At 41.4% G+C, this 27,016-nt stretch overlaps 1 protein-coding gene across 2 annotated transcripts in view; it reads left to right on the top strand.

Annotated features, from left to right (window-relative positions):
• UTRN (utrophin) overlaps positions 1-27,016 on the top strand; it is a 1,071,426-nt gene that overhangs the window by 8,290 nt on the left and 1,036,120 nt on the right. For both annotated transcript variants that reach the window (XM_073627744.1, XM_073627752.1), the window contains exon 2: positions 12,176-12,384. In XM_073627744.1, the coding sequence (XP_073483845.1) occupies positions 12,303-12,384 (82 nt within the window). In that variant the 5' untranslated portion in view covers positions 12,176-12,302. The remainder of the gene's footprint in view (positions 1-12,175; positions 12,385-27,016) is intronic.

Here is a 27,016-nt window from a genome sequence, read left to right as displayed (position 1 = left end):
CTCCCGATGTAGATTTTTACCTACAGGTAGTAATAAAGCTTACCTGTAAGTAAAAGGAATATCTCCTAAATGTGCACCGTTCAGGAGATATTCCAGTGAGCAGCAGCCGGTGACGTTCCCAGCGCATGCGCTCTGAAGGAACAGCATACCCATGCCATTCCTTCAGAGCTCTGTGCTGTGGCTGTGTCTCCAACTCACTTGCTTGGGAGTGAAGTCATCGCGGCTTGGCCATTTAAGCGGCTGCAGCCTGCGAACCCGGAAGGAAGACCAGGTGAAGATGGAAGCCTTTGCAGCAGTGACAGCACACCACTGGAGGGCTTTGTTTCAAGGTAAGTCTTTGATAATGTATTAGTATGCATTGCATACTAGCACACTATGGGGTTGATTTACTAAAACTGGAGAGTGCAAAATCTGGTGCAGCTCTGCATGGCAGCCAATCAGCTTGTTCATTTAATCTTTGGCAAAAAAACCTAGAATCTGATTGGTCTCTATGTAGAGCTGCACCAGATTTTGCACTCTCCAGTTTTAGTACATCATCCCCTATGGCCTATGCCTTTATCTTGCAGGGGAAAATCTTTTAGTTAAAAAAAAAAAAAAAAAGTCACCACATTAAAATGGTCATACATGTGGTCTGTATAGCCACCCTGTTGGATTTTTCCCACTCCATCAGCACTGCAGGCTATAGCCTGCAACACTGATCAGTGCATTCCAATGGAGGGGAAGCCTCCCCGCTGTTAGACTACAATAGTCCATTGTGAAGGATTCCCCCATCCACACACTGGAATCTTCATTTTTTTCGTTTAACTCACTGGTTAACCCCTTCACGCCAACCACCTCCAGCCCTCTAAAAGTTCTAAAAGCCGTGAGTCGGGCATTCGGGTCATGTGACCACTGTGATTGGCTGTCACAGTGGTCACATGTTCGGAAAGCTTCTGGTCGCCGGCTACCATGCTGGAAGCGCACAGGTAGCGTGCTCTCAGCATGGTAAATTGTTTTAACAGGGCCGCATATATGTGTGAGGCCGACATCAAGGGGTTAAAGAAGAAAAAACGGATTCCTCTATGGGATGCCTTATGTACCTACAGATGATCGGCCTAGGCAATCCGCAGGTGATCACTGCATTTCAGGTACATACAAATGGCTGTGAATAGCTGAAGACAACGGTGCCTAATATCTTTATTAGAGACATCTCCCAGGGGCTTAATGGAAATGGCATCCCATTTGCCCACAGCCTACTGGGATGCTGCCCCTGTTCATCCCAGGAGGCTTCTGGGTATTCCACAGCACATGTACATATGGGTGTCATTAAAGCACCTACTGTCCCTTCCTGGTTGTTGCAGCTGGCTCCCTAATGACACACTGTGGTGCATGCCGCAGGGGGTCCACTGCTAGAACCCAGAAGAGACAATGGACCCTCCATGATGTGTGGGCCTGGCGGGTAGTGGCAGATTGCAACAGGACAAGTATATATTTTGAGGATAACCCTAGGAACCAGGTTAGAGGGAGGTTAAAAAAAATGCACAGGGTTGGGGGTGAAGTTCCTAAGGGCTGATTCACACCAGCGGCCCTGCTGATTGCACTTTCCTTAAAGCCTTCTTTGTTTGTTGTTAGAACTTCATAGAAGTATAATAAATGTATCCTATACATGTCAAGTATAACTAAAAGCAAAACTTTTTTTAGTTTTGAATAGAGTAGAGATGGATTAGAATGCCTGTCATTTTTTATTGCTGTCTGTGGTCCTGTCCCTATCACTAAGTCCTGGTTCACACTGACTGCGGGAATGAAATTGGGTGAGTTCAGCTGAACCCGCACAATTTCATTCTCGCATATCAGTCCCGATTTCGGGGGCGATTTCAGAGACATCTGTGCGGGTTTCTGCAGAAACTACTTTTGGGAATTTTTGGACGGTGCCATTTCTGGCAATTGCTGCTGATTTGACATGTCAAATCGCATGCCAAATCGCATCAATGTGAACCAGAGCTAAAAGTGAAAGTAAAAGAAATTCCCAAATTTTGGCAAATTGAAAAGTAATACAGGGGGAATCTTGCAATGGAGACATTAGTTCTGGTGACCTAGGGGTCCTCAAGAGATTCCCTTAATTTTTAGGGATTTCCTCTCACTTCCTGTTGTGGCTATGGGACAGGAAGTGAAGATAAATCTCCTCAATGGGACAAAGAGGGCAAAAATAAACCTAACAAGGCTTATAACCCTGCGTTACTCTATCCAAAAAAAAAAAAAAAAAGTTTTGTCTTTAGGTCTACTTTAACTTTTATTCACTGCAGCAGTGTTGGGATGTTGTGGTTCGCATTGCAACCTGCACTGAAAAATGGACTGCATTCGGTACTTTTTTATTCAGTGCACAACACTGCAAACCTGCCCAGCACATCCCAAGGCAAGTGGTGTGAGTGGGCATCAAGTGTACGCAGTGGTACCAACTACCAGCTGATAGTGATTTCTGTAGACACCACATTTGGACCTTAGGTGACTCCACTGCAGGTTCTGGCTTTGGCAGAACTGGAAATGTTTGTGCTCTGCATTTCAGAACAAGATTAGAATTGCTCTGTTTATTTTTCCTGTCTAATCATGGCCACAGTTACTCCTGCCAACAACTTCGAGGAGTTCCAAATTCCTGAAGTCTGATGTGATGACACATGAGACATATGGGGACACCCTTACCATTTATCAGCACCAGAAGACCACAGAATATATTTCCGTAGATGAAATACACTCATTGGTAGACCTCGTATTGTACGGTGACTTGTCTCACCCTGAAAAGATCTTCCTCCCTCCCTAGTGCTTTCCTAAGCAATAGTCCATTGAGGTGAAATCAGCAGTCCCGGTCATTGATACGGTAGTTAATATAGACTGTGATATTAGAAAAAAAGGATCAATAGCTGATATTTAAAGCTGAAGTTCAGTGATTTCATTTTTTTTTTTTAATGAATTTATGGTGATCGTTGGTGAGGGAACAACCAGATTGCCACATGGTTTATAAAGCAATGAGCACAGGTATAGCTATGGCAAACCTTGGCACCCCAGATGTTTTGGAACTACATTTCCCACGATGCTCAATTACACAGCAGAGTGCAGGAGGATCATGGGAAATGTAGTTCTAAAACATCTGGGGTGCTAAGGTTTGCCATCACTGCTATAGTCTATAAGACTTCATAGACAACACACAGGAAATTTCTTGTACCAGAATGCCCCCATTCACACTAGAGCATAAGTAATTCCAGGTGAGTTTGAACCTTTTTTTTATTATTTTTTGCGCATTTGCACATACAGATTTTGGGCTTTTTTAGGTGCTCCTATTGAAGTCTGTAGGGACAAAAAATGCGTGACTCTACCCAAAAAAGCTCATATACGTTTTTGACGTTCAAGCAGCACGACACTCAGGTGTGAGCGGGCTTTAATGAATATGATAGGAATCCTGGATGTTGAACGTTGAAGCGTTTCAGGAAATGCGCATCAAATCTCTCAGATGTGAATGGGTTCTGAAGTTATCAGCCCAAACATTTGATGTCTGCTGAACCTATTGAAATGTCAGATATCTGACCACAGGCATCCAAATTTTGGTTCACACCACAATTTCTGCATTTTTGATGCATTCGGGTGCATTTTTTTATGCATTCCAGTGCTTTGTTTCCCCTTTTTTCCTTTATCTCAATTCAGGCAATTTGGTGCATTTTTTTATGCGTTTTGCTGTGTTCCATTTACAAAAAATGCAGCATGTTCTTCTTTTGTTCACTGCCCTGGAATGTATTGTACTGGTGTGAATCAGGGCCATTGGAATACATGAAAAACATGCTTTTTTTATGCAGAATAAAAATGCACCGTATTGTATCTGGTGTGAAGCAGGCCTTAGTACAGAACCTCTGGGAGTGTGTTCTCAGCTGTTATCAGTTCATTATTTTATTTAAAAAAATTGTATCCATCCTATTTTACAATTTTATTTTTATGGACTCTTTGTGTTTGACAAGCTGTAATGGTACCATAAACGCATTGCTGTCAGATGAAACTCTTTTATGGCTCAAGCAAGCTGTCAGTATGTTTTCTTGTAGCAGATTTTCTTGCTAGGATAAAACAAACCTTTCCCCTTCTTCATACAACTTCCAGGCCAAGTAACTTGAAACTTTCTTAATGCGATCTCCCAAAATAAAGCTTGGAATGGAGTGCAGTATATTAATTATAGACAATCTGCTGGAATGTCTAAATTTAGATGCTGGGGGAGTGGAGATACATTTTGTTAACTAAAATGATATTTTACCTAATTTTCTTGTTTTTTTCATAAAGTAGAACTAAAGGCAACACTTTGTGTTTTCATTTTGGATAGAGCAATGGAGGGTTATAACCCCCTGTCAGTTTTTTTGCCGTGTCCCATTTTGGGTATTTTCCTTTTCTTCCCGCTAAAAGTAAGAGTAAAACAAAAAGTGAGAGAATCCCTGATTGTTATCAGGCTCATCAGAACCATTGTCCCCAGGACACACAGAGAGGGTGAATCTCCCTAATAGGTACACAGGCATCTATAAAAACCTGACAGCTGTTCTAGTCAGTCTCCAAGTTTTGCCTTTAGTTATGCTTTAACACCAACCACCTAAAATATTTACGGTAGATCTGTTTTATGACCATAAAAGTGACATGATAGTTACAAGTCATGCTAGAATAATTTGTAATGAATTATTTAAAGCGGAGGTCCACCCTAAAATCAAAAATTACATTAACATTCTACAAAAAAAAAAAAAAAAAAAAATTTTTGAAAAAAAAAATGTTTTTTTACTTACCAGAAATGCCTGTTTCTAGGCAGTCTTCCTAATCTGCCTCTTCCTGCTCGATTGTCTTCTGGGACATGTGTGTCCCCCAGAAAACCACAGGGTCATTCACAAAGCGCTGCGCGACTCACGCATGCGCAGTAGGAAACGGGCAGTGAAGCCGCAAGGCTCCACTGCCTGTTTCCCTTAGTTAGGATGGCGGCGCCGGCACCCAATCCGATGGATGGATCGGCCTCTGGGACCCGACATCGCCGGCTCGCTGGACAGGTAAGTGCCCTTATTAAAAGTCAGCAGCTACAGTGTTTGTAGTTGCTGACTTAATTGTCCTAATTATGTGTTTATAATACTGGAAAACCTCCATGCAGCCAAACTCCAGTTATTCCTTTTTCTATGGAGAAAACAGTACCACGTTTTCACTACACATATACTGCATACATGCATTGACCAAGTCATAGGAACATTAGTACAAGTACATTAAGCTCCTGTTATGTGAATACGAACTTATAAGGCTATACAGTTGTGCTCATAAGTTTACATACCCTGGCAGAATTTCTGATTTCTTGGCCATTTTTCAGAGAATATGAATGATAACACAAATACATTTCTTTTACTCATGGTTTGTGTTTGGCTGAAGCCATTTATTATCAATCAATTGTGTTTACTCTTTTAAATCATAATGGGAACAGAAACTACCCAGACCTGATCAAAAGTTTACATACATGCACACAAGTTGACACAAAGGGGTTTGAATGGCTATTGAGTCCGGGTTTACACTGGTACAACACGACAGTCGTACCACTTTGGATCCGACTTTGCCCTGCGACTTGAAGTCCGACATGCATCCTACTTCAGTGAACGGGGATCCGACTTTGATCCCTGACAATGCCAGGCACTGTGTCTGGTATGAATCTTTAGGGGGAATTCCACGCAAAATGTTTAAAAAAAAAAAAAAAAGGCATGGATTCCCTCACAAAGAGCATAAAAGGCCCCCCCCCCCAAAAAAAATCCATACCACACCATTATCCGAGCACACAGCCTGGCAGGTCAGGCAGGGGGCTTATCGGAATCAAGGGGGCCCCCAGATCCCAGCCCCCCACCCTATGTGAATGCGTATGGGGTACATTATACCCCTACCCATTCACCTGAAAAAAAGTGTGAAAGATAAAACACAGCACACAGGGTGTTAAAGTAATTTGATAAGGCAGCTCCGGTGTCTCTTCTGACCTCTTCTCCCTTCTCCAGCTCTTCTGCCTCCTCCGCTGTTGTCTTCGGCCTCCTCCGCTGTTGTCTTCTGCCTCTGTCGGTTCTTCTCCGCTGATGTCTTCTAGCCCTCTCCGGTTCTGTCCGCTGTCTTCTGCCTCTGCCGGGTCTTCTCTGCTGTCTTCTTGCTCTTTTGCTGGGTCTTCTCTGCTGTTTTCTGCCTCTGTTTTTTCTTCCGATGTTGACTCAACGCTTTCTCCAGCTCTAATGCTGGGAGCACGGTGCCCCAAAGCACCCACCCCACATGTAGAGGGCATGCGGCCTGGTACGGTTCAGGAGGGGGGTGGGCGCTTGCTCGCCCCCCCTTTTCTGACTTGCCGGGCTGTGTGCTCGGATAAGGGTCTCGGATAAAAGCCTTTTTTTGGCGTGGGGGGGATTCCCCTTAAAATCCATACCAGATCAAAGGGCCTGGTATGCTTTTGGAGGGGGAACCCAATGCCATTAAAAAAAAAAAAAAAAAAATTATTTGGCGTGGCGTTCCCCTTCAAGATCATCAGAGCACAAGTCGCATGCCAAAGTTGGATCAGTTAAGATGGCGATTGACAGACCCTTTCATCTTTCATCCAGTGCTGCACTGAATGAAAGCAAAAGAATTGTCAAAGGATCTGTGGGAAAAGGTAGTTGAACTGTATAAAACAGGAAAGGGATATAAAAAGATATCCAAGGAATTGAGAATGCCAATCATCAGTGTTCAAACTCTAATCAAGAAGTGGAAAATGAGGGGTTCTGTTGATACCAAACCACTGTCAGGCAGATCAACTAAAATTTCAGCCACAACTGCCAGGAAAATTGTTCGGGATGCAAAGAAAAACCCACAAATAACTTCAGGTGAAATACAGGACTCTCTGAAAACGTGGTGTGGCTGTTTCAAGATGCACAATAAGGAGGCACTTGAAGAAAGATGGGCTGCATGGTCGAGTCGCCAGAAGAAAGCCATTACTACGCAAATGCCACAAAGTATCCCACTTACAATACACCAAACAGCACAGAGACAAGCCTCAAACCTTCTGGCACAAAATCATTTGGAGTGATGAGACCAAAACAGAGCTTTTTGGCCACAACCATAAACGCTACATTTGGAGAGGAGTTAACAAGGCCTATGATGAAAGGTACACCATTCCTACTGTGAAACACAGAGGTGGATCGCTGATGTTTTGGGGATGTGTGAGCTACAAAGGCACAGGAAATTTGGTCAAAACTGATGGCAAGATGAATGCAGTATGTTATCAAAAAATACTGGAGGAACATTTGCACTCATCAGCCAGAAAACTGAGCATGGGACATTCTTGGACATTCCAACATGACAATGATCCAAAACAAGGCCAAGTCGACCTATCATTGGCTACAGCAGAATAAAGTGAAGGTTCTGGAGTCGTCATCTCAGTCTCCTGACCTCAATATCATTCAGCCACTCTGGGGAGATCTCAAAACGTGAAGTTCATGCAATACAGCCCAAGAATTTACAGAAACTGGAGGCTTTTTGCCAAGAGGAATGGGCAGCTTTACCATCTGAGAAGATAAAGAGCCTCATCCACAAATACCACAAAAGACTTCAAGCTGTCATTGATATTAAAGGGGGCAATACATGGTATTAAGAACTGGGGTATGTAAACTTTTGATTAGGGTAATTTAGGTGGTTTCTGTTGTCATTGTGATTTAAAAAGAGTAAATACATTTGATTGATTATTATTCATATTCTCTGAAAAATGGCCAAGAAATCATAAATTCTGCAAGGGTATGTAAACTTATGAGCACAACTGTATATACCATGTGCATATGTGTGTGTGTGTGTGTGTGTGTGTGTGTGTATGTATATATATATATATATATATATATATATATATATATATATTATAATATTTTATATAATATATTACAAGTTGCTCTGTGCTGGTATGTCTTGTAAAGTACTGGTTATTATGTATTTATTTTTGCTTTTAATATTGGAAAAAAAATATCTGGGCTTCCTATTGCAGCCAATTAAGTGGGGCACAGCCCCCTGCCTTGTAGCACTGGGGTCCTTGTTTGGAGACCCAGGCAGGACAATATCTGCATGGAGTTTGCATACTTTCCCTATGCTTGCATAGACTTCCTCAGCGTTCCCTGGTTTGCTTCCACACTTCAAAGATATGCTGGAGGGTTCATTGCCTCCTGCCTAAAATTGTTCCTAGTGTGATATCTTACTGAGCGTGCTAGGAGTGGCTCCCTCACCTTTTGCCTCCACAGTAGATAAAAGTTGGTCCCCAGGGAGAGGAATGTGATAGAAATATAAATAGAATATAACGTGTACTGAAAATACTTGATGAAATTTAAATAGTAAGGGCAACACAGATACTATATCCTTCTTTTTCTATTTTCTTTTTTTTTTTTTTTTTAATGAATCTGAAAGTGTATATAAAGTGGGGCTGCAACTAACGATGATTATTTTCATAATCGATTAGTTGGCCGATTTTTTTTGTTTCGATTAATTGGTTAATAACCTTAAAAAAAGTGTGGTGTATAATTTAGTAAATATGTAAAGTTTAAAAAAGGCAATTTATTCTTAAATATCTCTATGCAGTGGTAAATATAAATAACCAACTATATGGTTAGGGAGCAAAATATCTAATCCACTCTGAGAATAACAGACAGAAGAGATATACTGTGTATACTATTAGAGGAGATATACTGTATATACTATTAGAAGAGATATACTGTATATACTATTAGAGGAGATATACTGTATATACTATTAGAAGAGATATACTGTATATACTATTAGAGGAGATATACTGTATATACTATTAGAGGAGATATACTGTATATACTATTAGAGGAGATATACTGTATATACTATTAGAGGAGATATACTGTATTTACTATTAGAGGAGATATACTGTATATACTATTAGAGGGGATATACTGTGTATACTATTAGGGGAGATATACTGTATAAACTATTAGAGGAGAGCTATACTGTATATACTATTAAAGGGTGAATCTGGTAAATATCATCAGACTCAGAGATCAAATTTTTTTATTTAAAAAACAAACAATGTCTTCCTTCAATAAAAAATAAATTAATTTTAAGAACGTTCGTTCGATTTTGTAATCGTTAGTGGGGTCAAATCAACGTTCATTTTCAACCACAGTGACGGGAAAATTTAGAAATAAGAGAAAACTTCTTGGTCAAAGGAATTTTCAGACAGTGTATGTGGTTTTCGTTCAGAAATTACATTCATTTTAAAAACAGAATCGTAAAAACAAATGAAAATTTCAAACAACATTCTTTCATTCAGCGAATGTACAAAGATTTTTCGTCTGAATATTCTCGTCTGAAAATTGATCCGTGTGGCCAGCATAAGGCTCGGTACACACCTATGCAGTTTGCTTTTGATCTGTTTCTGCAGTACTTTTTGCTGTGCGTTTTGATTTTTGCGCACGTGATTTTGCTGCGATTTGCGTTTTTGCATTTCTTTTGGCCAATTTGTTGTTGGGCAGATTAAAAAACACAAATTGCTGCAAAAAACGCATTACATGCTTTTCTGCTGCTTCTCCATTGAAGTATATTGAACCAAAAAAGCACAGTTTTGCGTTAAAAAAGTCCCTGACCCTCTCCAAATACGCAGTGGCTGAAAAAAAGCATAGATGTGAACGCGTCCTATAGGAAACCATGTAAATGAACTGTAGTGCGTTCTGCAAAAAACACCAAAAACACATAGATGCGAACCAGGTCTAAGACGTTTAGTAACATAATGGGGTTAAAAAAACGAAAATTAGCCCTTTATAGTACAAAAAAAAGCAGATAATCACTACTGTAAGGGGTTCATCTTTTTTACTGTAGAACTGTGAAAGTAATATTTACAGTAGCAATTATTTGCTCTTTTTGTACTATAAAGGGATCATTTTCGTTTTTTTTTAACCCCATTATGTTACTGGCTGATTAATCGATTATGAAAATAGTAATCGATTAAATTCATAATCGATTAGTTGTCGATTAATCGATTAGTTGTTACAGCCCTAATATAAAGCCAACACCTTTTTTGTTTTTGGTAGAATGTGAAAGGGTTAGAATTTGCCTGGTTTTTATCACTCTCTATGTCTGGATAGCTTCACTCTCAATATTGGTCCTGCTGACTGTCTCCCATACAGACAGTAATGGGAAATCCCAAATTGTTAAGGTTTTACAGCAATAAGAGATGGGTAACTCTGTTCAGATGACGGCTACGGCTAAGGAGCAGAGATTTCCTCTTAAGCTGGCCACAGATGGTTCGAATCTTGGCCGGTTCAGCAGGGACATAAGATAATCATCATTCAATCAGATTGTAAAACATTCATATTTGTTAAGGGCTGGTTCACACAAGGATCACACGGGACCGTGTGTGTTCTCGTGTGGTGCAATTTAACAGCTCATTCATTTGAACGGGCTACAAAATGCACTGGACTGCGGGAATGGTAATGCTTGCACTGCTTTTAAAAGTACACTGCACTAAACTGCATGGTACTGCATTACCATGTGATTTGGTGCCCGCAAACTCATCCTATTTGAGGTGCCATTACCAATACAATAAAATGGTTGTAAAGGAAAAAATATATCAAACATGTTATACCTGCACTGTGCAATTGTTTCGCACAGAGCAGCCCCGATGCTCCTGTTCCTGGGTTCCCCCCAGCACACTGAACCCCCCCCCCCACGTCGAGTGCCCCCATAGCAAGTCACTTTCTCATGCGTGCTCGCTTCTGAGACCACTCTATGTAATTAAGACATAGAGAGTGTGGCTTAGCCCCACCCCCTGCTCCCATCTCACTGGCTGTGATTGACAACAGTCTAATGGCTCCTGCTGCTGCATCTCAGCCAATGAGGAAGGAGAGACTCAGGAGAGCCTCGGGTCTTGTGTACATTAATGGATCGAGATCGAGCTCGGGTAAGTATGGAGGAGGGGCTGTTAGGGTGGCTGCACACTGAAGGTTTTGTTAGGGTGGCTGCACACTGAAGGTTTTTTACCTTCAGGCATAGAAGGTAAAAAGCGTTTAGCCTTTACAACCACTTTAAATACTTACCTGAGCCCTATCTCTGCCCAGTGCTGTGTCTGAAGGCAGCGGCACTATGCTCTCTTCCCCACCTCACTGGATTCAGTGAGAGCAGTGGGAGCCATTGGCTCCTACTGCTGTCAATCAAATCCAGTGATGAGGGGGCGGGGCTGAGCCACATTGTGTCTGTCAATAAATACACACAGTGTGGCTCGGGAACGAGCACGCATGAGTATCCCCCAGCAACCATTTTTCTAGGGGCGAGAGGTACTGAAAGGCAGGAGGAGCCAGGAGTGCCACCGGGGGACCCCAGAAGAAGAGGATCAAGGCTGCTCTGTGCAGAACAATTGTATAAAATTGTATTGTGCAAACCCAGCGCTGTCCAGCACCAAAATATCTATTTTGTACTACATCTATCACATAAAATCCGGTTGCAGTGAATTAACCATAAAAACAGTTCCAAATGTAACAGTGCAATCAATAATCAGTGCAAAATTGTATAAAGTTTCTTTTTTTTTAAAAAAGAGACTTTAGTATCACTTTAATATATCTTTATTTTAACATTGATAGGACAGGTAAGCAGTAGAATTTCTAATTGTTCTCATCATGGTAGAGCTGGGCGATTTTTCTCCAAAAAAAACCCCCTGCGATTTAAAAAAAAAAAAAACTCGATTCACGATTCGAATCAAGTTTTTTTTTTTTTTTTTTTTCTTTGATGGACACCACGCTGATCCTGAGGAGCTTTTAGGCAAGGCCGTGGCTTCGGCCTAGTCCGAGGCGTCCGGCCTCACGGACTAGGCCGAAGTCACAGCCTCACTTAAAAACTCCTGCCCACAGCTCCTCAGGACCTGTGCAGTGTCAGCGCCGGTCCTGGTGAAAAAAAAAAAAATCTAAAAAATCGATTTGCTGAAAATTTGAATCGATTTTACCTCTCAACTCAATTCAAGATTCAAGTCGATTTTTTCCCCAGCACGAATAACGGTATAATTTGCAGAGCCATAAAGTACATATGTCATATCATCACAGAGGAGGTAAAGGAAATGATCATGTTTTGATAAATTGCACCCATTGCTTGAATTATTTTCTTCTTACGTTTCCTAAGTATGTTTGGTGACATTATGAATTTTTTTTTGCAGGTTTTTCACAGCCGATTCAACAGTTTGGCTCAGAAAGTGAACGCTGGAAGTTTTGTATGTATAAAGTGTGCTAAAGTTTAATCTCGAAGGAATTATCAAAAATCAGTCATTAAGGATAATCTGAAAAATGGCCAACCTCGGGGCTCAGCTGGACAGATCTGAAGGAGAACAAAACAATGAGTTTAGTGATATCATCAAATCCCGATCTGGTAGGTTGTAAAGCCACTACTATGATTTATTGTGCTTTGAACTTTTTCTTATTGGGGTAAAGTGCAAACTTCAGCATTCCGACTGTTGCCTGGCTGCTCCCTCGGATGCTTGTCTGTGCTGCTGCTGGTTATTTTTATTATAACTGGAAACGTGAAAGTCTACATTTTTGCTTAACTATATCTGAAGGGCCCCTTTGAATCTATACATTTGCATATGTTAAGCTTTTGATAGATGTGTTGTCATGTGTCAATTTGCATTTCCTCTCTGCCTTGATATGCGTTTTCAATGTGTTTTTGAACTAAGAATTTGAAGTTAGGGTTAACAGCCGTTGGCCATGGCTTGTAAGCACCTGTAGCGAACGCATTAAAATGCACATTACATGCAATTTTATGCCCTGCTCTTCTACTTCTGCGACCCTTCCATTGCACTAAGGGCTCTTTCAAACTGTCAGTAATGCTTACCCCCTTCTTAGTTGCCTAATTTAGTTGCAGCGTACATGGGAACCTGTATGTGAGTCACTGATATATTTGTGCATAGAGAAACTTCATACACAAACATTTTGGTGGGCTGATCCATACTCTGCCTTCTCAAATCTCTTGGTATATTGGCAAGATGTGCTCTCATGCCTCCTGTATTCTCTTTATTTTAATACAGCAGATACAGTGCATTCTTAATGAAGGCCCCTTGAACCTCCTTTAGGCAAAGGGAGCCTTGACTGTTGGAAGCATGGCATCATCATGGGCATGAACCTAACAGGGAAGTTAGGTGGCTCCATTTACGATTGGCTACAAAGACCAGAGGTGACTGGGTGGAGCTTGAACTCATGAACTCTAGAAAAAGGCTATGCTGGGGCATGTCCCATTGCTCTGAGGTTCAGCAAGGGACAGACCTCTAAGGCTTCATGTACACAGGCCTTTTTGTACAACCTCACCTGAACGATTTAACTTGACAGATAGTAACCGACGTTTAAATCGTCCGTTTTACCACGTTTACATGCCATGTTTAGCAGCGTTTTGCCGCTTTGCGTTTAAAAGCATTAAAAAAAATGTATTTTTTTTCAAATAGCCAAGAATGAAAAATGGCTGTAAACATTTGGTTTATTAGTTGGTCATAAATGAGTGTATGCTTCTCAGCAGTCCAGTATTTAGACCCCCTTCAATTTTTTTCAGTTTTGTTATGTTGCAGCCTGATACTACAGTAGTTTAAATTAATTTTTTCTCATTAATTTGCTCTTAGTACCCCATTATGACAAAGTGAAAACCGAATTTTTAGAAATGTCTGGGAATTAAAAAAAATGAAATATCACATATAGTTAAGTATTTAGACTTATTACTCAGTACTTTGTTGTGGTACCTTTGGCAGCAATTATAGTCTTGAATCTGTTTGGGTATGACACAACAAGCTTTGCATGCCTGGATCAGGGAATTTTCTGCCACACTTGGCAAATCCTCTCAAGCTCAGTCAGGTTGGATAGAGACTGTCGGTGGACAGCCATTTTCAGGTCTCTTTAGAGATGTTCAATAGGGTTCAAGTCAGGGCTCTGCCTGGGTCAATTTAGGACATTCACAGAGTTGTCTCTAAGCCACTCCTGTGTTGTCTTGGCTGTGTGCTTAGGATCGTTGTCATGTTGGAAGGTGAACCTTCTGCCCAGTCTGAGGTCCTGAGTGCTTGTGCAACAGGTTTTCATTGAAGATATCTCTGTACTTTGCTCCATTCAGCTTTCCCTCAACCCTGACCAGTCTCTAATCCCCCGATGCTGAAAAACGCTTCACTATTGGGAGGTGATGAGCGGTGCCTGGTTTCCTCCAAACTTAACATTTAGAATTGAGGCCAAACCGTTCAATCTTGATTTCATTAGACCAGCTAATCTTGTTCCTCACAGTCTGAGAGTGCTTCAGACACTTTTTGCAAACTCCAAGCAGGCTTTCATGTGTTTTGCACTGAGGAGAGACTTCCCTCTGCTACATGGTTTTTGGTAAAAAAAAATCCCAATAAACCTGTATATTGATTGGTTCACAGATCTCCATTTTGTGTGTTTTACTGACGATTGGTGATTGCGGGCGGACATCCAGTACCCGACACCCGCAGATCGGGTTCTGCCATGATTAATCACAGCAGATGCGGCCCGCCGGCGCACCCGCCTCCTGAAGGCGGAAGTGAAGAATCAGGTATACATACGTGATCCTGCACAGGAGGGCCGCCCTGTAGCTGTAAATCTGCTATAGGGTGGCCTGGAAGCAGTTAAAAACAAAAATTAACTTAAAGCACTGTAGTATCAGGCTGCTACATAACAAAATTGGAAAAAGTGAAAGGTCTGAATACTTTTATAAATGCACTGTAAATCCAGAAGGAGTTATGAATACCTGTGTCATGTTGATGGCAAATTGATAGACCTAGGAAGGCTGTATAGAGATTTTACAGCGAAAACCTGGTTCAGTGTAAGACCTGTGCAGTTTATTGAGAAAAATCACGTGATTCCCCCATCCAGGCTAAACCTGTTTGGTTGAACCCGGAAGTCAGCTGTCAGTCCCAGGCTGATGAGCTGCGGATGGGGGGTGGCCATATTAGGTCAAAGATATTCCAAGCATCTTCGCAGCTCATTGGCCCAGGAATGGTAGCCTAATTCCGGGTTCAGCTGACTTGAAGTGCAGATCCACCTCAAACTCATCACTAGAAAGAATGCAGTGGTTTGCAATATTGCTGGCAGCCTGTAAAACTTCATGGAAGGCTGCTGCGGCTGGATGGTGCCCTGGGTGGTACTAGCAAATAGAGCAGTATGTGCCCAGGGATGAATTCCTAGAATGCAGATTTCTTAAGTTCCGGGCATTTGTCCCTTGGAACATACTGCCTGCAACACAGTCAATAATTTTCTACCATGATTTGCTAAAAGTAATCTAAATAGAGTCTAAATTGGTCAGAAGGGAAATGATGCATCTTCAATTATTTGCTAATGCAATCACTTTGATCGAATCACACATCGATTAGATAATCAATTGCGGCATATATGGCCACCGTCAGACAATTACCACCTGAACATGTGTTCCTGTTGGAGGAATCCCCTCTGTGGTGACAGCTATTACATTTTGGATTGTCTATATTTTTCTGTCCCAGTGACAGCAAGAATTATGGCAAATATAGAGGGGGGAGCTACTAAAACTGGTGCACACGGAATCTGGTGCATCTGTGCTTAGTAACCAATCAGCTTCTATGTTTTATTAGCAAAGTCTAATTGAACAAACTGAAGTTAGAAGCTGATTGGTTACTATGCACAGATGCACCTGATTCTGTGTGCACCAATTTTAGTAACTCCCTCCCAAACTGTCATAACATTTTTCATCCTAAATAAAAAAAATACCGGTATTTAGATATATTCTGTAATGTCTTACAGCCACAGCGTTTTAATTGTGTAAGTACAATGTAACCCTTCTGATAATTTTTTTTCCCCCAAATTATTTGTTTATTATGCTTTTCTCATCATATTGTTTTCATTGTATGATGAGGGGAAAGTGTTTGTTCAGTATTTCGCTTCCTAATAGCTTGGCTGTGTGCTTTGAACACGGCTGTCTCCAAACAGATGTTTTCACAAGTATGTGTTAAGTTTGCTGGACAGGGCTATGGAAATGACTTTTTAGGACAGATGTAAACTATTACACGCTTGTAGCACAAATGCGATTTGTTTAGCAATGTCTTTCTACAGAGAGTCTCCGAAATGATAGTGTTTGTACAAGAAGGAACATTGGAGCTGTACTCCAGGATAAGCAAATACTGTCTAAATACAAGAGTCTTGTGTATTCTTCTTTGAATCCAGGTGTGCTTTGTGTGTTTCTTGCAGATCTGTGCAGCAATTCAGTGTAAACCTCTGTCTGTGCAGGAGCTCAGCTTCCTGTAATAAAGACCGGCCAGTGCTGCTCTCTCTCCTTGTGCAGAGTGACTGGTCTTGTGTCCGCCCCCTCCTGTAGTTTTCTGCAGGCAGCATGTAGTGGATGGAGCATGCTGGGTCTCTCCTACTGCTCTGCTCCCTCTGCACACTATGTACAGCATAGTGAGGAAGTCACTGCTACTTTCACAAAGTAATCCCTGGGTTTGCAACGGCATTTGGCGCACACATAGTGGATTTATATTATTTTTTGCTATTAAGGTATTTTAAAGCATTCTAAAACCAATAGTCCCGTCACTAAATAAAATGGTTAGCTTACTGTCCTAACAAACAACAGACTTGGGGGGCACACCCTAAAAATGCATTTACATTCAAGATGGTGCTGCTTTAAGACCATAAACAGAACAAAAGAGATTATAGTGCACACATACAAAAATGACATTTATTCTGCAAGGCTATTTAAAAACACCTGAACATATTCAAAAATATAGGGATTTGGTCACACTATATGGTCATATAGTGCTAAGCCCACTTACTGCGTCAAAGTACCCCATTATCAGTGGGTTCTACACTAGTAAAAGAATGAAAAATCCTTTGTCTCAACCATCTCAACCATGGGAGACAAACTCCTGTTTATGGGAGAACTGAAAGGACTCCTCCACACTAGTGGACACTAATAAGAGGTAATGAAGGGGGGATGGGGTGCTCAGGCACAAGGAACCTGGTCAGGGTCCATACAATATACAAACAGACTTGGGGGGCACACCCTAAAAATGCATTTACATTCAAGATGGTGCTGCTTAAAGACCATAAACAGAACAAAATAGATTATAGCGCAGACATAGAAAAAATTACATTTAAATCCTGCAAGGCTATTTAAGAACACCTGAACATACTCAAAAATAGCCCACTTACTGCATCAAAGTACCCCATTATCAGTGGATCCTACACTAGTAATAGAATGACAGAACCTGCGTCTCAGCCATGGGAGACAAACTCCTCTTTATGGGAGAACTGAAAGGAATTACAGTCCTGTTTGCATGTTGCATTTGCTTTGCTTCAAAAATTATACCCTATGTTGCTTTAGTGGTGCTTCAAAGCCTCCATAGAAGGCTCGCTTGAAGCACCTGAAGCTTTTGAGAGGCTTTTATTCAACTTTAGCTTCGCTTTGTTTTGGAGAAATTGCAGGTATGAGATATCAACCTCAACCTAACTGGTCTAAAAATGCCCCCCAATACCTATGCTGACTAGAGATGTATACACCTCCCTTTTTTCAGCCTACTATGGTCCGGTCACTGGATCTGGCTCCCCTGTGTCAGGCAGCGGTGGCTGCAGGGGAGAGGAGGGAGTGCTGGCAGTGGATGGGCCATGGAAGTCTGTGGGTGACATCACCGCTGCCAGGTATTCCCAGCCATTGTTGAGCACTCTTTCCACTCCCCCGCAGCCACCGCTGGCTGATACAGGGGACCATGTGACTGGACTGGGCTTAAAATAGGTAAGTAAATATCTTTCTTATACAGGTTAGTCAGCATACATATTAGGAGTGGGAGGTAGCATTTATAGGAGTAGTTAGGTTTAACTTGGAATTGTTTCATTAATTATCAGTGATAAAACCTCCCTTTATATTGGGGGGGTCAAGAGATTTTGCATCCTCTTACATTAATGTTCAGTAGTAAACTGTCCCGTTACTTTGCAGGACAAGTGACTAACTTGCCCCTTAAAGAGGAATTAAACCGTGGAGGATTTTACTTCCTCTTTATTTCTCTGCGAAAGTAAAGCATAATGGGCTACTATGCATCGCATAGTAGCCCATTATGTGTCACTTACCTGACACCGAAGCCCGTGCTGTCACCGTTGTTCCCATGAGCAGGGAGTGTCCATCTTCGCCACTCTTCCTTCCGCCTCTCTAAAGGGCACATGCGCCATTGACATCGGCGTGGGCTCCGTAATCTTCGGCGCTCGTCTTTTTAGTAAATATCTCCTAAACTGTGGAGGTTTAGGCGATATTTAAAGCACCTACAGGTAAGCCTTAATATAGGCTTACCTGTAGGTGAAAGTGGTTGTACATGGTGTACAATCACTTTAAGTTGGTGGTCAGTGGTAAAGTGATCTTTTGCATCTAGTGTGGGTATAGGCATGTTCAGTCCACAGAGATGTCTGTGGTCGTATTGGCAGCATAGCAAGCGACCTCCCCTTGGACTAAAATAAACTGTATATTTTGCAGATTCGTACCACTGAGACTTGTGGCTATTGGCTGCTAAGTCCTACTGAAACTGCAAAAACCCAGAAAGAGAGAGCAGATGAAGTGAACATTCACTCTCATGTCTTGGGTTTTCTTTGTAATACAACGGGATAGGCATCAGTGTTCCCGAGATGTGTAATCATATTGAATAATTTATTTCATCACACACGTTTTTGGTCTGTTTTCTGTAAACTGTTTTAGTTCCACAGCCAAGAATGGCCACCTGTGATGTCTTTTTCTCCCACTTGTCTCATTATCCTGATAGAATCCAGTCTGAGAGCAACTATAACCAAGCCTTTTCTCAACAGAGCCTGGCATTATGCCATGGATTCTCTTGCTTGTCATTAAGAATATGCTTCAAGGAAAAGTTACTCACTTCTCTGCGTTCAGCGATGATATCCACATGGAACCCACATGTCCTGTCTGTGTTCATTTTTAGATCTATTTGAAGTGTTAAATACACAAGTTTTCCCTTTGTGATAACTGTAAATCTTCGCTTTTTGTCCACTAAAACTTTTTTGTTAAATGAGTAATTATCTCCAACTTGGCCTCACAATTTGCATACGTTGTAAAATTTGAATGTGCTTGGGAGCTGGAGTGAAGGTGTGTGTATTTTAGGCTGTATTCGTTATTCACAGGCTGTCATTGTGCATTGGCTGTGGACTTAGATAGTGAAGTGGAATAAGCATGGCAGGTACCCTGGAGGGAATCAATGATACAAGCAATGATCTGCTATTTGAAAGTGGTGAGTGATTTAATGTCATGGGTCAGTGAAGGTAACATTTGCTGTATCTTATATGTATATATTTACAGTAAATGTTACTGAGATCAGGATTTCTCATTCAATGATGACAGTATATGAAAGTAAGAGAAGGGTGGCAAATTCCTCCAACAAATCCTTCAACAGTTGTTTGGTGACAGAAAAGAAGCAAACGCTTCATTAAATGAAAAGGGACATTTTAGCGTAAACCTTTACATCTGATAAAAAGATTTAAATTTACAACATGAATAAAAAAGTGTATACATGCCGTTGTCTGTACATTCTTTAGGAAAGAGTTGAAAAGTACATGTGCAGACAGCTAAGCGTGTCTGCTTTTTATTACGTTTTTAAAGGATCACATTTTATCAGATGAAAAGTTTTGCTTTAAATTGTTTCCATTTAATCATGTAATTTATCATAATTAACATATTTAAAGGATTTGTTTAAATACTGTTGCAAGTACATTGCCCTTGAAGACAAAATTGCTAGAATGTAAGACTGACATGGCTAGATAGTTAAAAATGATATTAACTACTTCAATACAGGGCACTTACACCCCCTTCTTGTCCAAGGCATTTTTCAGCTTTCATTTTCTTCACACAAATAGAGCTTTCTTTTGGTGGTATTTAATCACTTCTGGGTTTTTTTTTTTTTCCTAAAAAAAAAAAAAAAAAGACTGAACATTTTGAAAAAAGTTTTTCTTAGTTTCTGTCAGTAAATATTGTAAATAAATATTTTTTCTCCTTCACTGATGGGCGCTGATGAGGCAGCACTGATGGGCACTGATAGGCTGCACTGATGGGCACTGATAGGCTGCACTGATGGGCACTGATGAGGTGGCACTTATGGGCACTGATTAGGTGGCACAGATGAGGAGGCACGAATATTCCGCACTTATGGGCACTGATCGGTGGCATTGATATGTGGCACTGATGAGCACTGATAGGCAGCACTGGTGGGCATTGATGGGTGGCACTGGTGGGCACAGATAGGCGTAACTGGTGGGCACAGATAGGCAGCACTGATGGGCACGGATGGGTAGTACTGATGGGCATTGATGGGTGGCATTGATGGGCAGCAGTGATAGGTATTGATGGGCAGCAGTGGTGGGCAGCAGTGATAGCCAGCACTGACTGGCATCACTAATGGGTACTGATTGCTTACACTTGTGGGCACTGTTTGCTGGCACTGGTGGGCACTCACTGCTGGCACTGGTGGGCACACTGCTGACATTGTGGGTGCTTTATTGTAATCAGGGCACTGATTACTGGCTGCAGAAAAAAAATGTCTGAAGCCAAAAACAGCAGCAGTGTGCATGAGGCCTAACACTTTTCTCTTGTTCAGCCCAGTGGGCTGAAAAATAGGAATCTACGGATTCCTCCATTCATGCTAAACAACTGGCTGTAGTGTTCTGACAGCTGGCACCCACAACTGTCTGAATACCCAAATAGTGACTGCAGCTAATTGCCTATTTGCTGTTTGGCCGACTTTTTTCCACCTAGCACCTTTGATTTCTCAATTGAAGTTGGTTAAACCACGTGGTGCCGCCAGGGTCAACCATGGCTCAACTAGCTCGATTCAGAGAAAATGAAACTGAAATTCGAGCCAGGTATATAGCCAGCTTTGGAGTCCCTTTTTGTTTTTTTGTTTGTTTTTTATTTGTTTTTTTTTTTTTTGTTTACCCATTGAGGACAGTCAACCGCGCTTCCTATTTTGGAAACAGTTGACGTCTGGACAAACGTTAAATGGAAACCCATTTGCTGACAGTTGCCAGAGCAGACACTGAAGGTAAATCTTTTTTTGGTGACAGCTGTCAAGTCTAATTTCCCCTCAATTTGCTGAGTGTCCCTTTTCATTAGTTTTTTTGTGTTTCTGGGACAGGAAGTAAGGTGAAGTTTCTTCAACAGAGAACAGACAAAAAACGTACAAAGGCTTTGCTCCAATGTCTATGGTATTACTTACTAGCTCTCCAGCTGCTGCTCTGTTTAGTAGCAGAGGTTCACACTCTTGCAGCCTCTGTGTAAGCAAAAGACCACAATTATGTTTGAACAGATGAGCCTTCAAAAATAGAATACACCAGGTGCTGCTGGCAGTAAAATATGCAATGAGGACTTCTGGCCCCAGTAAGACTGGGAACGTCAGGACACCAATCCAAGCTATAGGCTCAGGAGTCAGCGTCATCTCTCACCACAGGGTTACTTCAACACTTTCCATGGCTGATGTTGACTCATCAAAAATAATATTGTGGCAATGGAGTGAGGAGTACAGCCATGCTAAAGCATGTGAACCATTGTGTATAATCTTCTCTACATGGATGATTTTTATTTCATTTTTTTTTATGTCACCAGAAGGTTGTTGAACCTAATATGTTCAATTAACCATCACTATCTCTCTCAATGGCTGATGACTTCTATTGCATAGCTCATTTTTATCTATCGCAAGATCTCAGAACTATTTTTACAACTTCAATAATTGTCGCAGTATTGACATTATGGTCAGTGACTTATTACTGGCTATGGATCAATTTAAGCCTGCATTCACACCTTAGCAGAGCATATTCCTGGTGATTTTTAAGTGTTTTTTTTTTTCAGGCATTTAAAGTGATTGTAAAGTCTAAACATTTTTTTACCTTAATGCATTCCTTGCATTAAGGTAAATGTTTAGGTGTCAGCAATGTTTAGGTGTGAGCATTGCCCCCTCAGCCCCCCTTTACTTACCTGAGACCCCTTTCGATCCAGTAGCGTGCACATCCGCAGATGGTTTCTCCCCTCACTTCTGGGTCTCACTGGCTGTGCTGTCAATCAAAGCCAGTGACGACGGAGCAGGGGGTGGGGCCAAGTCCCTCTGTCTGTGTCAATGGACGCAGCAGAAGGACTTGGGTGCGAGCACGCATGAGTGCCCCCATGGGAAGCACCTTCCCATGGGGGGCACTGGACAGAGAGAAGGGGTCAAGGAGCACCAGCGGTGGACCGGAAAAGAGGAGGTTCCCGCCTGCTCTGTGCGATTTCATTGCACAGAGTAGATAAGTATAGAAATGTTTGTTATTTTAAAAAAATTACCTTTACAAACCTTTTAAAAGGTGTTTTTGCAAGTGTTTTTGCACGTGTACCAAGCTTCAGAAGTTTGTTTACTGGGCAGGCCAAGGGGGAAGAGCAGTTATATAGCAGGAGAGAAATTCTTCAGGCATAAAAATTTGAGTATTGAGCATTTAAAAGGATCACTATTTGAAGTCTAAGGGATCAAAAACGCTTGAAATTGCTAGCTCAGAAAAGCTCACGTTTTTAGGGTGTAGAGCAGGGGTGTCAAACTCAATTTCATTGCGGGCCGCATAAGCAGTATGGTTGCCCTGGAAGGGCCGGTTGTATCTAAAAGACTATGCATCTACTCTGATTATTCAGCGGTACGTTAGGTGCAGAGTTCAGGGGTACTCTGTATAGAGAGTACGGGGTTTCGGGGTGCGCTATGCACAGAGTGCAGAGTTTAGAGGTGTGCTACGTACAGAATGCAGAGTTTAGGAGTGCGTTATGTACAGAGTGCAGGGTTTACGGGTGCTCTACGTACAGAGTGCAGAGTTCAGGGATGCGCGACATATAGAGTGCAGAGTCCAGGGGTGTGCTGTGTACAGAGTGCAGGGTTTAGGGATGCACTATGCACAGTGTGCAACACCAACCCCACCCCCCAAAGCTTCTAATCTCTCCTACCTCTCCCTATGTAGGTGGCTCTAGTACCACCCTGTGTAGGTGGCCCTAGTACCACCCTGTGTAGGTGGCCCTAGTACCACCCTGTGTAGGTGGCTCTTTCTACTACACGTGTATTTTGTAGGGAGATCGTTCCCAGATTGTGGAGAGCTGTCCCTGCTGTGACCTGTCATGAGGGATCTGTTACATCCAAAAGCCACTGAAAGCAAAGCTGTCCCTAGTAAACACAGAAGTACCGTTGCTGCATCCACCTAGGTAAGTATAATTCTGCAAAAAAAACCAAACCCCATACTTCTCTTTTAAAAAGCTGACATATACGTATTTAAATTAGGTATTTAGCTGTCTGACTGACTACTATAGGCAACATTTTCTTTTTTCATAAAGGTTAGTATAAGGGAGGGTTAAAACCCCTGTCAGTTTTTTTTGTTTGCCATCTGTGTCCCACTGGGGAGATTTCCCATCACTTCCTGCCAATTAAGGAAATCCCTTTGGGCCACCGTAGGTCCCCAGAACTAGTGTCCCCATTGAATGATTTCACTTCTATTGCTTTTCTGGGGACAACCCAAAATTTGGGACATGTGTTTTAATCTTTATCAACTCTATCCAAAACTAAAAAGTTTTAGCTTTTAGGTATGCTTTAGAAAGAAAGGAAAGCTAATTCATACACAGTTTTTGTTCCTCACAGTCTTATGACATTAACCTGACTCTATTTTTAAAGCAAACACCTTTTTTACTTGAGTACAGTTTGCTTAGCATTTGTTAGGCAAATGCAGTCGTTGGTGCTATTTTGTAACAGGTAAGGCAATGCTTGCTAGTGTTCTCTTAAAGCGGTATTAAACCCAAAACCAAGAATGTAATATATTGCAGCCTACTAATCATTAGATGTGGTGGCTGCATTAGTTTTCTTTTTCTTTTTTGAAGGCTTTTTTTCCCTCTGTTTCCTCCTGGTTATCTAACCAGTAACACACCTCCTGTATTAGAGTGCCTTTACCCTGGATGAAGGAGCACAGGAGGCACTTTGGACAGCAGCAGACCAGGGGAGGGGAGTGCTAGATAGATATACTAGCAGATTTAAATACACTAACAAATTGAAGCTGACCTCCAGCTGATAACCTTAGCAGTTGTAGTAACAGTTTTTTTTTTCTTTAGGGATTAAGGTTTTACACAAATCAATAAAATCTGATTATTGTAAGCACCCCTGTCAGTGATAAATTGGTTTGTCTCAACCCTCATCTGCAGAACGGCTTGCTCTGTTTAAAAACAGCAGACTTACTGGCAGGATCACCAGGTGCGTATAAAAGAGAGAAAGTATAGAAAAGAAAATTAATGCAGCCACCACATCTAAGAATTGGTAAGCTTCTTTTGTATTTCTTTTAATATTGTCAGATGCATTTAAACAGTCCTCTAGTAGGTTTGTTTGATTACAACTTTAGATTTTTTTTTTTTTAACATGGCAACTGAAAGAGCAGTAATAAAGTGCCAAGTGCTAACCTACAGCAACCTGTTATGAAATTGCCGCTTTGTTGTTATTGGGGTTTGTATTTTACAGGCCGCTCTTTGCCTTACAGTTCACTTATTTAACTGGATACCGACCGGCTCAGGTACATTTACTTCTGGGCGGCGCCTACTGTGTGCAGAATCACGTACAGGTACGTGATTCTGCACTTCCGGGTCTGCCAGCGACCTGCTTCCGCTATGATTGGGCACAGTGGGAGCCAGTCTGCGGGTCCGGTGGACCCCATGTTCACTGAGACCCGCTGATCATTCCCGAGGCAAAATGGCATTCTGTTAGTAGGGAAGACATGGATCCTGTGTTTCTGCTAATCAGGAACACGGATCTCTATCTCCCCCAAGTTAAAGCACCCCCACACTGTTAGAAAGCATTCCCTAGGAACACATTTAACCCTTTGATCTCCCCTGAGGTTAACTCCTTCCCTGCCAGTGTCATTAGTACAGTGACAGTGCATATTTTTAAACACTGATCACTGTATTAGTTTCACTGGTCAACAAAAGTGTTACTTAGTGTCAGATTTGTCAGCTGCAATGTTGCAGTCCCACTATAAGTCGCTGATCGCCGCCATTACTAGTAAAATAAATAAAAAATTTCATAAAAATATCTCATAGTTTTTGAGTTGCTATAACTTTTGCGCAAACCAATCAATATATGCTTATTGGGATTATTTTTGCCAAAAATATGCAGCAGAATACATATTGGTCTAAATTAATGAAGAAATTAGATTTTTTAAAAATGTTTTCATTGGATATGTTTTATAGCAGAAAGTAAAAAATATTGTTTTTTTTTTTTTTTTTTCAAAATTGTCGGTCTTTTCTTGTTTATAGCACAAAAAAAAAAAAAAACGCAGAGGTGATCAAATACAACCAAAAGAAAGCTTTATTTGTGGGGAAACAAAGACATCAATTTTTTTGTGGGGAACAACGTCACAGGACCGCGCAATTGTCAGTTATAGTAACGCAGCGCCGTATCGCAAAAAAATGGCCTGGCCCTGAAGGGGACAAAATCTTCCGGAGCTGAAGTGGTTAATCAACAGATGATATTTTCTGGCGCACCTTCCCCTGCAATGCAAAACTGTTTGTTAAAGAGGAATCTTTAAAAAAAATCCTTAAAAAAAATAAATAAATAAATAAAATTCAGCAGCTACAAATACTGCAGCTGACGACTTTTAAAAATCAGGAACTTACCTTTTCTTGCAGTCCAGCGCTGTTTTCCTGTAGCTGGTTCTTCTCACCTGTGCTGCCATCTTGGATTTGGGAGCCGGCTGTGAATTCTTCCCACTGCACATATGCAAAATTGGTCAGTACAAAGAAAACTGGTCCGGCAGCCTCCTGGGATGTGTGACGTGTCCTACTAGGTTGTGTGACGTGTCCTAGCAGGCTGTGAGCAGGACAATTTGCGCCTAGTCAATTTAAAAAAATGAAAACAGGTTTTAATAGTATTTCACAAGGAAGGGAATTTGCTAAACAGTTTACATAAGTAACTGCATATGTTACTTGGAGCAAGAAAAATAAAAAACGATCAGTATTTGAAGTCTCCTTTGTAGCTGTGACCAGTGACACTCTTTAAATTCTTGGATCAGTTCTTGTGTGACTTTCTAACCTGTTAGCTTGCCCTTCTTGCTTGGGATACTTTGCTGTAGCTTAGTACACACGTGGCACTGGCACTTGCCCAGATCTTGAAACAATGAATACAGTAGGTCTTGCTCTGAATGGACTGTTTCTGTGCCAGAATGTCTTTGCATGAGGCCCTCTGAGTACAAAAGCAGTTCAACCAGATCAGGCTGACATAGCTCAGCGAACAAAATAGCTGTCCTTGAAAGTGTGGCTGGCTAACATTTCAATTCTGTAAAGGAGAACTAAGGCTTAGGCTTCCCAATAAATACATACTTGCTGCAACACTTAATTATAATGCCCCATACACACGGTCGGATTTTCCGACGTAAAATGTTCCATGGGAGCTTGTTGTCGGAAATTCCAACCGTGTGTAGGCTCCATCACACATTTTCCTTTGAAATTTCCGTCACACAAAATTTGAGATCTGGATCTCAAATTTTCCGACAACAAAATCCATTGTTAATTCCGATTGTGTGTACACAGTTCCGACACACAAAGTTCCACGCTCGGAATCAAGCAGAAGAGCTGCACTGGCTATTTAACTTAATTTTTCTCGGCTCGTCATACGTGTTGTATGTCACCGCGTTTTTGACGTTCGGAATTTCCGACAAGATTTGTGTGACCGTGTGTATGTAAGACAAATTTGAGCCAACATCCATTGAAAAAAAAACATGGATTTTGTTGTCGGATGTCCAGTCCTGTGTACGGGGCATAAGGATTGTCTGTATTTACGGTTTGCTCTTAGGCTAGCCAAACACGGCTAGATTTTCATGTGAACATCCGTAGGGAAAAATCATTTCAGAACATCCTTTCTTGCCATCATTGAGTCAACTGTTTTCCTCCGAAAGATCTGAAAATGTCATCCAGACTTGCTAATTGAATGAAATCCTAGATGCATTAAACAAGTTTCATTGCAATATGTAAT

Source organism: Aquarana catesbeiana, linkage group LG04 (genome assembly GCF_042186555.1).
Source record: "Aquarana catesbeiana isolate 2022-GZ linkage group LG04, ASM4218655v1, whole genome shotgun sequence".
In the NCBI taxonomy this organism is placed as follows: Eukaryota; Metazoa; Chordata; class Amphibia; order Anura; family Ranidae; genus Aquarana; species Aquarana catesbeiana.
This window is presented reverse-complemented; position numbering and strand designations above follow the sequence as displayed.